Source organism: Telmatherina bonti (assembly GCF_933228915.1).
Source record: "Telmatherina bonti genome assembly, chromosome: 1".
NCBI classification, from domain to species: Eukaryota; Metazoa; Chordata; class Actinopteri; order Atheriniformes; family Telmatherinidae; genus Telmatherina; species Telmatherina bonti.
Window position 1 is genome coordinate 14776913 of NC_136619.1, and position 12460 is coordinate 14789372.

At 42.3% G+C, this 12460-nt stretch overlaps 1 protein-coding gene across 1 annotated transcript; it reads right to left on the bottom strand.

Annotated features, from left to right (window-relative positions):
* Nucleotides 1-1250: 1250 nt before the first annotated feature.
* Nucleotides 1251-11639, bottom strand: sall1a (spalt-like transcription factor 1a; the record flags this gene model as incomplete). The annotated part of the gene is made up of 3 exons (XM_079264962.1): nt 1251-1691; nt 2770-6173; nt 11567-11639. 3 exons carry the CDS (start codon nt 11637-11639, stop codon nt 1251-1253), a joined length of 3918 nt encoding a protein of 1305 aa, XP_079121088.1.
* Nucleotides 11640-12460: the final 821 nt, after the last annotated feature.

Consider the following 12460-nt stretch of genomic DNA (forward strand, 5'->3'; position numbering starts at 1 on the left):
ACAAAAACACACACTGTTTCTTTTGGAAAACTGATGTATTTGATTATTAGAGTAAAGAATTACAGTATCTTAGTTGTTAGTAGGTATTAAAGTGTAGAGAAACTGGACCCATAAAGATCTTCCAACTTTCCAAGAAAGTGCATGTAACAGTCCGAAGGTTGTCAAACCCAATATATATTTATATTTATAAAAACACTATCATTTGTCCCCTGGCCGTAACGGACTTCTTGTGTGAGCAATATGTACATTTTTCTCTGCGAGGGAGTTTGTATTTCCACATCTGAACATATTTACAGAAGCTTCAACACACAACTGTTGCACTTGATGTCAGTGAGGATGCTGGGACATAGCAGCAAACGTGGAAATCCAGCTGAGAAACTAAAGGACAATCCTTCTAAATTGATTGGCTTCCTCGGTTCCTAAAAAAAAAAACAGGGAATAAACCAGAAATGATGTTCCCCTCTGAGTCGTTGCCTTGTTCTCAAAAACAGCAAATTATCAGAAAAAAAAAAAAGAGAGAGAGAGAGAAAGACCGAGGGGGAAATATGGAAGTAAACAAAAAAGTAAAAAGTACAATACACAGGCTGTAACAACAAAACAAGTTAACACTAAAGAAACTCTTGAAACATAGCAAACTTCAATGTTTTGTCTTCCTTAAATAAGATAAAGGTAAATAACAACCGGAAAGACAGGAACTACCACATCATTTTGTCCCTTGCTTGAATGTCATTGTTTTGTCTCAAATACGGGGAGAGGGAACACACAGATGTTAGACCATCTACAGAAGATCAGTGTACATTATTTACAGCAAGTCTGTTTGCTTATTACAGAGGCTAATGCATCACATGAACATAGACAGTTCGGTTATAGCTACTACAGACAGAAAATAACTTAATGCCAAGGTAAGGTTACCTAACCAGGTTTTCTAAGTTTCAAAAGCACATTTTTAAGCACCCAACATAACCTTTCTGGCTTTAAAATAAACAAAAACTAACTGTTAATGCTTTCACTTGTTTTCAAGCAAGATTATAATCACTAATAAATAAGCTCCTTAAAACTATAACATGTACATTGTACAAAAAAGCAACTTGTCTTCACACTCATGTTCGTAAAGATTCGGTGGCGAGAAAAGCAATTCAGTTTATCCTCGTCTTGTTCTCTTCATTTCTCGTCTTCTGGGTGCCCACATGTGTGTACAGGATGCCTAGAGGCATCATCGCATGTCTGTGCCCAATTTGAGGACGTACGCTTTAATTGGTGACGATTTCTTTATTGTCCTCCATGAAGCGTGTGAACCGGAAGTGGGACCCGTTCTCTGTGTTGGCCATTTTCTCCAAACCAGCCAGAGCTGCGTTGGGCTCCGTGTTGTGCAGCTTGTCCAAGCTGCCTGTGAGGCCACCTATAGGAGAGCTACCCCCGTTTCCCACACCACCTGACATGGGCGGGATGCCTCCATTCTGGATGACAGAGATTTCGTTTGTCTTCATCGCCAGGCCGTTTGAGAAGGCTGCAGCGTACTGGTTCCAGAAACTGGCTGGGTCACCGTTGCTCGCCCTGGATGCCATGTCTTTCTGGAAGATCTCAGGGAACTTGACTGGGTTTGTGCCCAGGAAGGCCATTGGACCATCCACGGAGAGCCTGCGGCCACGTCTGGCAGGAGCACTGTTCCACATGTGTGTGCCCATGTGAACCTACGCAGACAGAGAGGGAGGAGAAAGGGAGTTGAAGGAGAGGAGGAGACACACACACACACACACACACACACAGCAATGAGCGGGATGAAAATTAGTGATGTTTACAAACTTGGCCAGAGGAGCAGCACATGCAATGATGCAATGGAAAAAATAATCATAATGCTTGACTGTATTAAAATAGCTTCACACCCTGCATGCAGCAGACTGGTGAGTTGGCTATGCTGCACGAGGTACCAGCACGGTGTAAACATCTGAATTTGGCAAGACTGATACATGGTGTTTAATCTAAACTTTAATTTGCTCATCTCACGAGGGGACCACAGGGCTCAGGGTAAAATTACACTGTCCAGTTCCATTGCTCCAGCCAGTATTACATGTGACATTTCACTTCAGCCAATACCCTTTCTCACAAAGATATCTTAAAAATCTCTAAAAAAAAATCCACTTAGACAACTGTGGTTGAGTGTATTAAAAAAAAAAAAAAAAAATAAAATAATATATACATATATATATATATATATATATATATATATATATATTCTATTTATTTTTTTTCTGGTTATCATACTGAGGCTAGTTAAACTGCAGAAGTATTTGTAAAGTAAAAATTAAATATTAACAAGTAACCTAAATTCCTCAGCTGGATTAAGAAGTGACCCTTTAAAAAATAAATTATATAATTTTATATTCAGTGCACATGATTTATTCCAAGTACCTGTAGATCATTGAGCAGATGCTTTACTTAATAATTTAACCTTGTGACATCTTTTACAGATTCTGTTATGGAAAAAATAGAGTGACCTAGTTCACTGTTATAATTAACTCTATGCATCCAATCATTCTTAGCTGGTCACACTCTTAAATTTCTCCCCAATAATCATATTATCTGCATGATTCAGCCTTTCCACTCAGGCCTATTTTTCCCACAAAGCTGTTCCTTTCATTAATTACACAACATTATCGTCCCTCGATGTCAAGCACACTGACATGCCATATAAAATGAAATAGCAGCCCTGAGACTCATTTTTCAACAACATTCTCACGCACAAATTTCAGGGAAAAAAGCAAAATTTACCTTGAGGTTTCCTTTGGTGGTGAAAGCTCGACCACAGATGCTGCAAGCAAACGGTTTCTCCCCAGTGTGAGTTCTCTCGTGGATCTGAAGTGCGCTGGAGGAGGAGAAACACTTTCCACAGGTGTTGCAGAAGTGCTGCTTGGGTGTCCTGCGAGGTGGAGCAGCGGAGAGCACTGGGGAGGTGGAAGCTGATGAGTTGACCAAGCTTGGGGGAACATCCTTGTTCTCTGGGTGGAGGCCATGGAGGAAGCCATTGACCTCCGGTTTGTTGAGAGAGCCTACAGACAGGAGGGAAGGGGTTGGGCTGGACGACAGGCTGGTATTTGACGGCTCAAAGAGCTGCGAGGGCAGGTCTCTCATTTGATGAGTTAGCATGTGCTGCTTGAGGTTGCCCTTGGTGGAGAAACCCCTGTTACAAGCCGTGCAAATGAATGGTCGTTCTTTGGTATGGCTTCGATAGTGAATGTCCAAGGCACTCTGACATGCAAAGGTCTTCCCACAGATGTCACAGGATGTGTTCTTGATGGTGTTACGCTCACGGTAGGGGAATATCAAGCCCAGGGGGTCTTTTGAAGGATTGACAGATGTTAGGTCCAGCGCTCCGACATTTGAGGGGTGAGACTGCAAAAGACTTGCACTGGTGTGGTCCAAAGATAAGGCCCTATGGTGCCTTTCTTCGAGGCTGGGTGATTTACGTGGCTGTGGTTGCACACTAGTGGGGGATGGCGCCTGCATGGAGGAGGTAGATTCTGACACAGCTGGACTCCCGGCGCTTTGGCTTTCAACATCCCCTCCCAGAGATGAGGAATCATTGGTGAGGCAATCCCCCTCAACTAAGCCATTTGCGCTAACCTTCATGTGGCTGGTTGGGGGCTCCTCCATTTCATTATTTTGAACATTCTCTTGACCATTTTTCTCCAGCCCCTCCTGACATGCCATTTCAAAGGGAGTTGGGGAGTTACACAAACTGTCATGAGACGCATCGGCTGACCTAGGTGTGTCAGGCACACTGCTATCGGGGCCCTCTTCCATACCCTCAATATTGTCGTCAGAAAAATTGTCCAGGTCATCAAAATTTCTCTCCTCAAATGAACCAGTATCAGATGTCATGGACTCTGGATAACTCTCTGGCAGGGGGGTGTTGGGGATTTGTCCACCCATGTGCATGCGAATATGTTGCTGAAGAACCACAGCATTGGTGAACTTCTTCTGACAAATAGGGCAGGAGTGCTGAACTCTTAGTGGGGGCATGGCCCTGTGGACACTGTAGTGTGTTTTAAGATTTCCCTTGGTGGTAAATGCTCTGCCACAGATTTTACATTTGAAGGGCCTTTCCCCTGTGTGAGTGCGATAGTGCATTTTCAGAGCACTTTGACAGCTCAGCACCCGGTGACAGATGACGCATTCATTTGGGTCTGTCACCTTCCTGTCAATGTTTTCCACAAGTTGCTGCAGTTTGGAGGTCTCTGACCCCTGGAGGGGGTCTAAGATGCCTCCAAAGGGGAACTTAGCCTTAAACTGATCAGTGAGAAGGGGCATGAGTGGGTTGGTCATCATAGGTGGGCTGTTAGATGTTGTATACTCAGCAACACTCTCAGAGACAGAGCTTAGATTTGTCATCAGGCCAGAGGAGTGGCTGCTTTCTTCATTTTTTCCATTTGAGGTAGGCAAAGTTGCACCTTCACCCTCTTCAGATACTCCTTCGTTACTTTTAGCTGAAGGCTCTGCAGCACCTGAGTCATTCTTTGTCGGAACACATGGGCTTGTTATGGCTATTGACTGATCTTCCTTTTTAATGAAATGGGGCAGGCTCGGCATGGTTGGTGGCAGCAGCATGCCAACAGAGGATGTCAGTGTGGGCAAAACCGGTTTGCTGTCCAGCCAGCTGGTGACAGGTTTCTCAGGGGGCATAGACATGCCATATGGAATGCCGGTACTTGTTGGGATGTTGTCTAGATGCTCAGGAACTGGGTAGGGATTCATCTGTATGTGTGGGTATTTTTCTTTATGACGCTGAAAATGCACCTTCAGGTTACCACGGGTGGAGAAGCGGTTGCCACAGACATTACACTTGTACGGTCTCTCGCCAGTGTGCGAGCGCAGGTGGATTTGCAAGGCACTATCACTCCCAAACACCTTGCCACAAAACCTGCACTTATGTTTAAAAAAAGCATCATCGGAGCTGCTCTTGTGCTCAAATGAAGTGACATTTGGTGGCTTGCCTTTCCTCTGCTGGGCTAAAACGGCTAAAGAGTTGAGGTCCTCTACAGTAGTGCCAACACTGGGCAAGGAGCTAGAGAACATGGGGTTTCCAGGTGGGGGCTGAGGTAGAAGGGGATTCACCGCAGAGCTTAACAAGCTACCTATTCCAAATGCTGGCGTGGATGATTTAGCAAGCGAGGAGTTACTTAGCTGAGAATGAAGGGTGCTCATAACACTCGGCCTCTTGTCAGAGGACTGGGGATTAACTGTTGATGGTCCCAGTGTGGTAATGCTCTGAGATGTCCCACTGCTGCTTGGGTTGGACTGAGGTAGCTGTGCTGCTGCAGCCAGCTGTTTCAGGCTGCTGATACTGGCTGACTGACTTGCCAGGTTCTGCGCCAGGCCTGCTGCTGCAGCCAGCTGTTGGGAGAGATGTGAGCTGAGTGTGGTCAGTGGGCTGGCAGCAGGGCCCATTGTGCCTGGAGTGGTTGTTGGGGGTACCTGCATTTCTGGAGATTGAGAAGCAAGGAGCAGTATTTGATGGCGAATTTGCTCAATAAGTTGCAGCTGGTGGATCTGCTGCTGCTGCAGAGCTAGAAGCTGCTCCATTAGGGCTGGCACTGCCACCCTGGGGCCCCCACTGGATCTGGCTTCTTGGGAGAATTGAGCCACAGCAACTTTGGTGCTCTGCAGATTTTCAATGATGACATTGCTGTTGATCATGGAGAAGTTTCCCAGTTCAGTTAGGTTACTGAGCTGAGGTAGAGAGGCAGAGATAGCTGAAGTACCTACTGCAGGACCAGAGGTGCCCCTGCCCGCATGGCTGCCGACTGTATTGATGGGACTCCTGCTCTCTGTTTGATTGCTTTCCTCCTCATGCCCGCTGCTCATTCCGGACACATCCATGGATTCGTCTTTTTCAAGGGTGTTAGGCTCCAAAAGGTCACTGCACTCTGTTTGATCAGTGTTATTAGCTATGTCATTCATCTGGTCATCGGGATTATGGGGAGGAGAGCCAGGCGAGAAAGTTCCGGCAGGGGAGGCAGGATTTTCATTTACTATTAGAACTAACTGATTCTTAGTGCAATTTTTCTGGTGTTCCTCAAGATCTGAAAGTTCAAAGAACTCAGCACAACATCTGTTACAGACATGGGCGTCTGACTCCTTGCTGGGGGCGTCCTCGGAGCAAAGTTCTGTGTCCCCTGAAAAAGAGGAAACAGAGGATTAGTGATTAGAAATGTTATGCAGCTGAAGAAGCAGCTTTATCTCCTCAAATTCCATTGTTGTTAATCTTAAGTTAATCAGTTTTACACTTATCCTTTTGATGTGCTCAAAAAAACAATGATCCAAAGGCAACAATAAGCTGACAGAAATGAGAAGAGGCCTTATTCAATGCAGTAGCCTCTGAAACTTGATAAGAGGGGATACAAAATCAATGGGAACTACTCAAATATTTCTTAAAAGTGATCTTTGAAGATGTACATCTGGGTTTCATCAGCCAAACCAAAGGTAATCATTTTCTCCAGATAATCTATCAAAATATAGAATAGAGTGAAGTGAGGACATTGGGTCTTAATGAAATTTCATAGAAGGGCATTGATTTCCTATATTCCATGCCCTTCAAAGTCTGCTTGTCCACTCGGCGCAAATCAAGCATTTGAAGGACTTATTAGACTTTCAATTTGCTGTCAACTTTGCTCATTTTCAGCCAACTATGGGCATCTTGGACAGGTTATCTATGTCAGTAAACTAATTTGTATCCACTCAGCCTGCAATCACAGTGAGACAAGAACAACAGAGCCTGTAGCAGCCAGACTGCTACATGCACTCACTATGCAAAGTAAAAAAAAAAACTAGATTAAAAAAAAATAAAGAAAAATAATAATTAAAAAAAAAAGTCTGGATTGCTGGAAAAGTTAGAAAATTAAAATATTTATTTGCAGCAGTTAAAATATTTCTTTTTTTCTTTATCAACTTAAACTGTATTTTTCATGCTTTTGTTTTTTGTTACATAACTGAAAAAACCTCCGACTCTTAAACATTATCATGTACAGGAAACACAGTCATCAAATTCTCCTGAGAAAAAAAAGATCAGGGAAAAAAAAAAGAGAGACCAAAAACAGATAATTTGACTGACAAATGATAAATGTAAGTTGGTTAACGCTGGAAAGCAGGAAGCATTAGAAAGCATGCACCTAAAACTGGCCAAAACTCACAAACTGGTCACACCAGCTCGCAGAATAAGAAATACTGAAGCAGAAACTTCTGCTGTTACTCACACAAAAAAATTCTAAAACAACGAGTCTCTTTTGACAGAAACACAGAAACAGGTCTTTAAAATTTTTCCATTTTAATAAACGGGACGAGTCAGAGAGTGAAAAAGTGAGACGACACCCTGCCCCCAGAGCCACTGCTGTGCTCCAGACTTTCCTTATTCATTTCCCTCTTTGTCACACTAAAATCTCGCTATTTAACATACAAGTTGATTTACAAATTGCATTTCTCTATGAATCCCTTTCATTGTGGCTCTGGCCCCCTCGACACTTTCATCAGGGCCAAGAATTCATTTGCAAATGAAACCCAGAGAAGTGCAGCCCTGCCCCACAGAGAGACAGGATGCCTTCCCATTGTTCACGCAGCATGGGAGCGGCGGGGATCGTCGGCACAGCCTGGCCCTGCTCATCTCAGTCGACTCAAAGCAGATCCTGTTTAATTCAGGGATTATCTCCCTCAATGTTTCTCCGCTCAGAGACATCAGATAACGCAAAGTTGCCATGACAGTAAACCCCGGCCCTCACACCACCAAACCATGCAAACAGGGAAGACTCAACTTTAATGATAACTTTTCATGTTAAGCCCCCCTCCTTCCACCCGCCCACCGATCCACACCCAGAGCACTAATTTTTAAAAAAAAAAAAAAAAAGAAGAAAAAAGAATTTGATTCATAGCGAAAAAATGTGAAGATTAAAAGAAAAAAAACAACAACACATTTTTACTCTTTTCTCAAGGCTGACTTTCCACAAATGAATGTGATGAAAGTCTGTTCATATGATGGAGAATAAAAAAGGAAAATAAAAAAAAAAGAAACATTTGCTCTGCAAACTTCTGACATTCGGATTTAATCGTAAATATAATATATACATGCTTGGATTTACATGTGTATGTTTACACGCTGAAGTTTGCAAATACTCCAAAGAAAAAAAAGTGTTTTCTGAAATTAAAATAATCCATGTTTATATTCTTTTCTCTCACCAAAATAATTAAATGAGACAATATCCATGTGAGTGCATTTTTAAACTAGTGCAAATCAAATAATATTAATCATAAAAAGGAAAATATCACTGGAATACAAAATAACTAAAAAAAGAAAAAAATGTTTAAAATGAAATGAAATTGTTGCGATATAAAATGAAGGAAAAGGAGGAAAGATATTCATCCAGAGTGACACTGAACTGGACAGCACAAGTTGCCGAACTCTGACTTAAGTTTGTGTGACAGAAGAAATCTGAAACACAAGAGTCGCTTCAACACTAAATTCGACACGGCAACAGTTTTTCTCTTTAAACTCTTTCTTACTTTACTTGATGACCAGAAGAGGATAAAAAAAAAATCAGTCACTACAAATCCACTGTCCACAAAAGACAAGTATAGCCAACAGCGCAGATGCTAGCATTAGGCTTAATTCCCAAAATAGCAAGGATTAACTTTGAATTAAAATCAAGATAAAGTCAAGCTGGTATGAAGGAGTGTGTAAAACTTCTATAGAATCTCTATCAAGAGCACAATGTAAGCAGTGTGCAGGGCTAAAGGGCGTCAGGAAAGACAAAGAGCAGGGCGACAGAGCCTCGAAGAGACTGAGCAAAGTCTGAATATGAGAGATGAGAAAGCGAGGATTAGTTAAAAAAAGTTGACGGAGAGCTTTGCGAGATCCTACATTATTTTTCGCAGGGGGCCCTCTGTGAGCCTCTTGACACTTGTAACTTCGGGAGGGTTTCTGCTCACACCGTCTCCATCCCAGTGAACACTAGATGGGGTTCCACTAAAGCAGCCGTGGTCCAGGACGAGACTCGAGTCTAAAGAAGCTCTGCCCTGGTGACATGCTTAAAGCTTAAGGGGAGGGAAAAAGACAAAGCGAGTCCTTCATGCTACACCTAGACTCACACCACATAAACACTGGCAACCTGTTTGCAGAGCAGTGTAGAGGGGGGCTGCCTTGCCAATCTTCCTCTCTGGGGGAGCTATTCTGATAGGGAGTGAAGGGGGTGGCCACAACATTGATAAGGCCCTTAGAGTCACACACATTTTCAACAAATAACAACAAAAAAAAAGAAATGGCAGAGGGCCTTGCTGGGCTGCCTGCAGCTCCGATCAGCAGGGTCAATGGCAACGCAGAGAGGAACACACTGGGCCCTGAACTCTGATCACCTTCACACAGAGGGACACTGGCAAAGGTTAAAACAGCTCGCCATCCCACCCTCTGTGGCGCTCACTCCGACCTCCCAGCAGCCCCTCAGCATGACCGAGCTTGGCTACAAACACAACAACTTTCTGTTCCACTTCCGGCTTCCACAACTACACAAAACTCCGCACATTCACCACCAACTGTCTCAGCAAAATAGCCCCGAACTTTCAGACAGCATCTCTCTGCTTCTATAATCACACACACAAGACACTTGCAAGCTATTTTAATATGTGGAATAGTATTGGACATAATTGGGGAATTCAGCAATCTGCAGTCTCCTGGAGTTGGTGACAAGAGTGACTCTTCATTACTCTTCCTTTATTAGATTTAAAGGAAAATGCAGAAAAAAAAAATCTGCACTCAGGAATTAACTGGTTTTTTTTGCATTAACCATCAAGTTCCTAAAAATCACATGAACTGGGCTGAAAATACGCTTCTGTGCATGACTTTCAGTGCTTATTTCAAATGAGCTGCACATGCTTTTCTGGTTGCACTAAACACAAAGAGCTGTTGAGTATATATTTACACTGCATATATTACATTTAGAAGTCTTAGAAAACGCCACCACAACAAGAACTGTCTTTAATTTAATCTTTTTTTATATATCATCTTTTTGTGAAAAGTCAAAAATTTTCTTTTGAGATGGGGTAAAGCAGAATGATCAAATAATAAATATTGTGTAACAAAATGAATTAAGATGCATGTCAGAGTTAAGTTACGCAATATCTCGGAATAACAGAAAATAGATTTTTTTAAGGAAAGGCCTGTAAACGTTGCAGCGCAACGTCATGCACCCACATGCGTTTACATCATTTTACATTATCATTACATTTATTCTCATTTATATATTCTGTTTGTCTTTCTGTTCTGTTTGTCTTAAAAAATTATCCCAACGAAATAATACCAATACTAATAATAATGATAATAATTATAATCATACTAAAAGACAAATAAAGCAACTTTACTGCATTTTATCAGAAACTCTGGATCACATTTCCGACCTAGCACTTCAGATGGCCCCTTAAGCTCATCTCACTTTAGTTACAAAGCTGTTAAACCAACTTTCTTCTACTTTTTTGTTCAGAAAAATAGACGTATATATGATCACATGTTGAAAACCGGCCGTGCTAAATCATTTATACGTTTTTTTGTTTTTTTTTTTGGCCAAAACACGCCAGAAAACAAAACAAAAACAAACAAAAAAAAAAAAACAGGTTTTTATCTGCGTCCATTTCGGTTGAGAAAACGATCGTTTATTTAGTAATAAAACAAAAAGCGGTTGTGTAATTTGTGTGTGTGCGCGCGCGCGTGTGTGCGCGTGCAAACCAGGACGTGATGATGCAATTTGTGCAAAAAGAGTAAAGGATGAGTAAAAAGGAGAAATCGTTTCAAAATTTTGGAGAACAAATAAAATAAATAAATAAAGTTTGTTTTTTTTACGCCTTTTGGCGCAGTTAGATTTTCTTTTATTTCAACTGTTGGCAATAAAAACAGGAGTGTGTAAACATTCAGACGGCTCGCTGATAAGGATTTTTCTAAAACAGGGAAAAAAAAACGCAGCAGCTTTTCCAGTTTCCAGCGCGGGGCTGAAAGACGCGGAAGGGGATGTTTCTGTGTCCGGGACGCAGCACAAACTGGGGTTAGGTCCAACCGACACCAGAAGCGACAGGGTGGTCCACATCGGCGGACCAGTAAGACACAGGGGGACCACTAACATCTACACAAATAGAGTCTGTAGAAGTTTCTATTTTAATTTTTAGAAAAAAAGAAAGTTGAGACTAAAAATTATTTTAAGCTTTAAAAAAGCACAAAAGTTAAAAATAATTTCTAAACTAAGTAGTTTATATCTATATTTAAGTTCAAATAAAACAGAAGTGGCTAGATTCATATTTGTATTGGATTGAAATGAGTGTGAAAAAAAACTTAAGCAAGTTTTGTTAAAAGTCATATTTTCCTCAAATGATGGACTTTAAAGAAAAAAATAAACAAACAAATGTTAATAATAAAAAGTCCGATTGAAAGTGCAAACTCTTAACGATCGTTTCTCCCCTCTGTCGCCATAAAACACACCTAAAAAAGTGTGAGGACTTGACGGTGCGTGGATAAAAGCAGCGATAGTTTACTTGAACTCACCATTGTGCTCCGATAAAGGCAGATGAGGGTCGGACTGGAAGTGTTGCGGCTTCGCTTGTTTCCTCCGCGACATGCTGGCTGGCACATCAGCAGGCAAAGAATAAAAAAAATGACTACAAAACCTCCTCAAAAATTACGTAAATCGAGCCCATCCACCGCGCATGTGCCCCGTTATGATTATCAATAATGCTCTGCGATTAATCATAGAGAGGGGGAGGGGAGGGGGGGGCGCTTCTTTGAAAGGCGATTGGCACCTCGCCAGCCCCCCTCCTATTCAAATGAAGTCTCTTTAATCAATTAGCTCCTGATTTGCTGGGGACTCTTGTCTCTCTCTCAGCTCCCACCCAATGACTTGATCCGTTTGGGGAAGAAAGGCTGGCTTTTCCAGAACTCCCTTTAGATTTGCTTTTAACCCCTTCTACGAGCCGAGCCGAGGCTTATCTTTGACCAGTTCAGGGGAATGTCAGCGTCTCGAGTCCATTCCTGCGACAGTATCTTTTAGAATCTTTTACTGATCAAGCAGAGATCAGAGTTTGGCTTTTTTTTTTCTTGTCTCTCCTGTGGACGTGGAGCGCAACTCCAAACCTCCGCGATCTCCGCCAACTTTCTCCTCAGTACAAACTCGGCCGTCTCTCCTCCGCTCGCGCGTTCAGGACGTTGTAATTCAGCTCTTGTTGTGTGGAGAACACCTACTCTGTTAAGAGTTTCAAGCAAGGGGGGGCTGCCGGTGCACTGAAATGCGAGTGTGTTCCGTGCGTAAGTGGCACCGGCAGAACGCCTTCTCCCCCCAAAAAAAACAAAAAAAACAAACAAAAAAACAAAAACAAATAATAATTTGAAAAAAAAAGAAGGGGAAAATCGATCCACGACGCGATTTGACGTCCCAATCAGGTT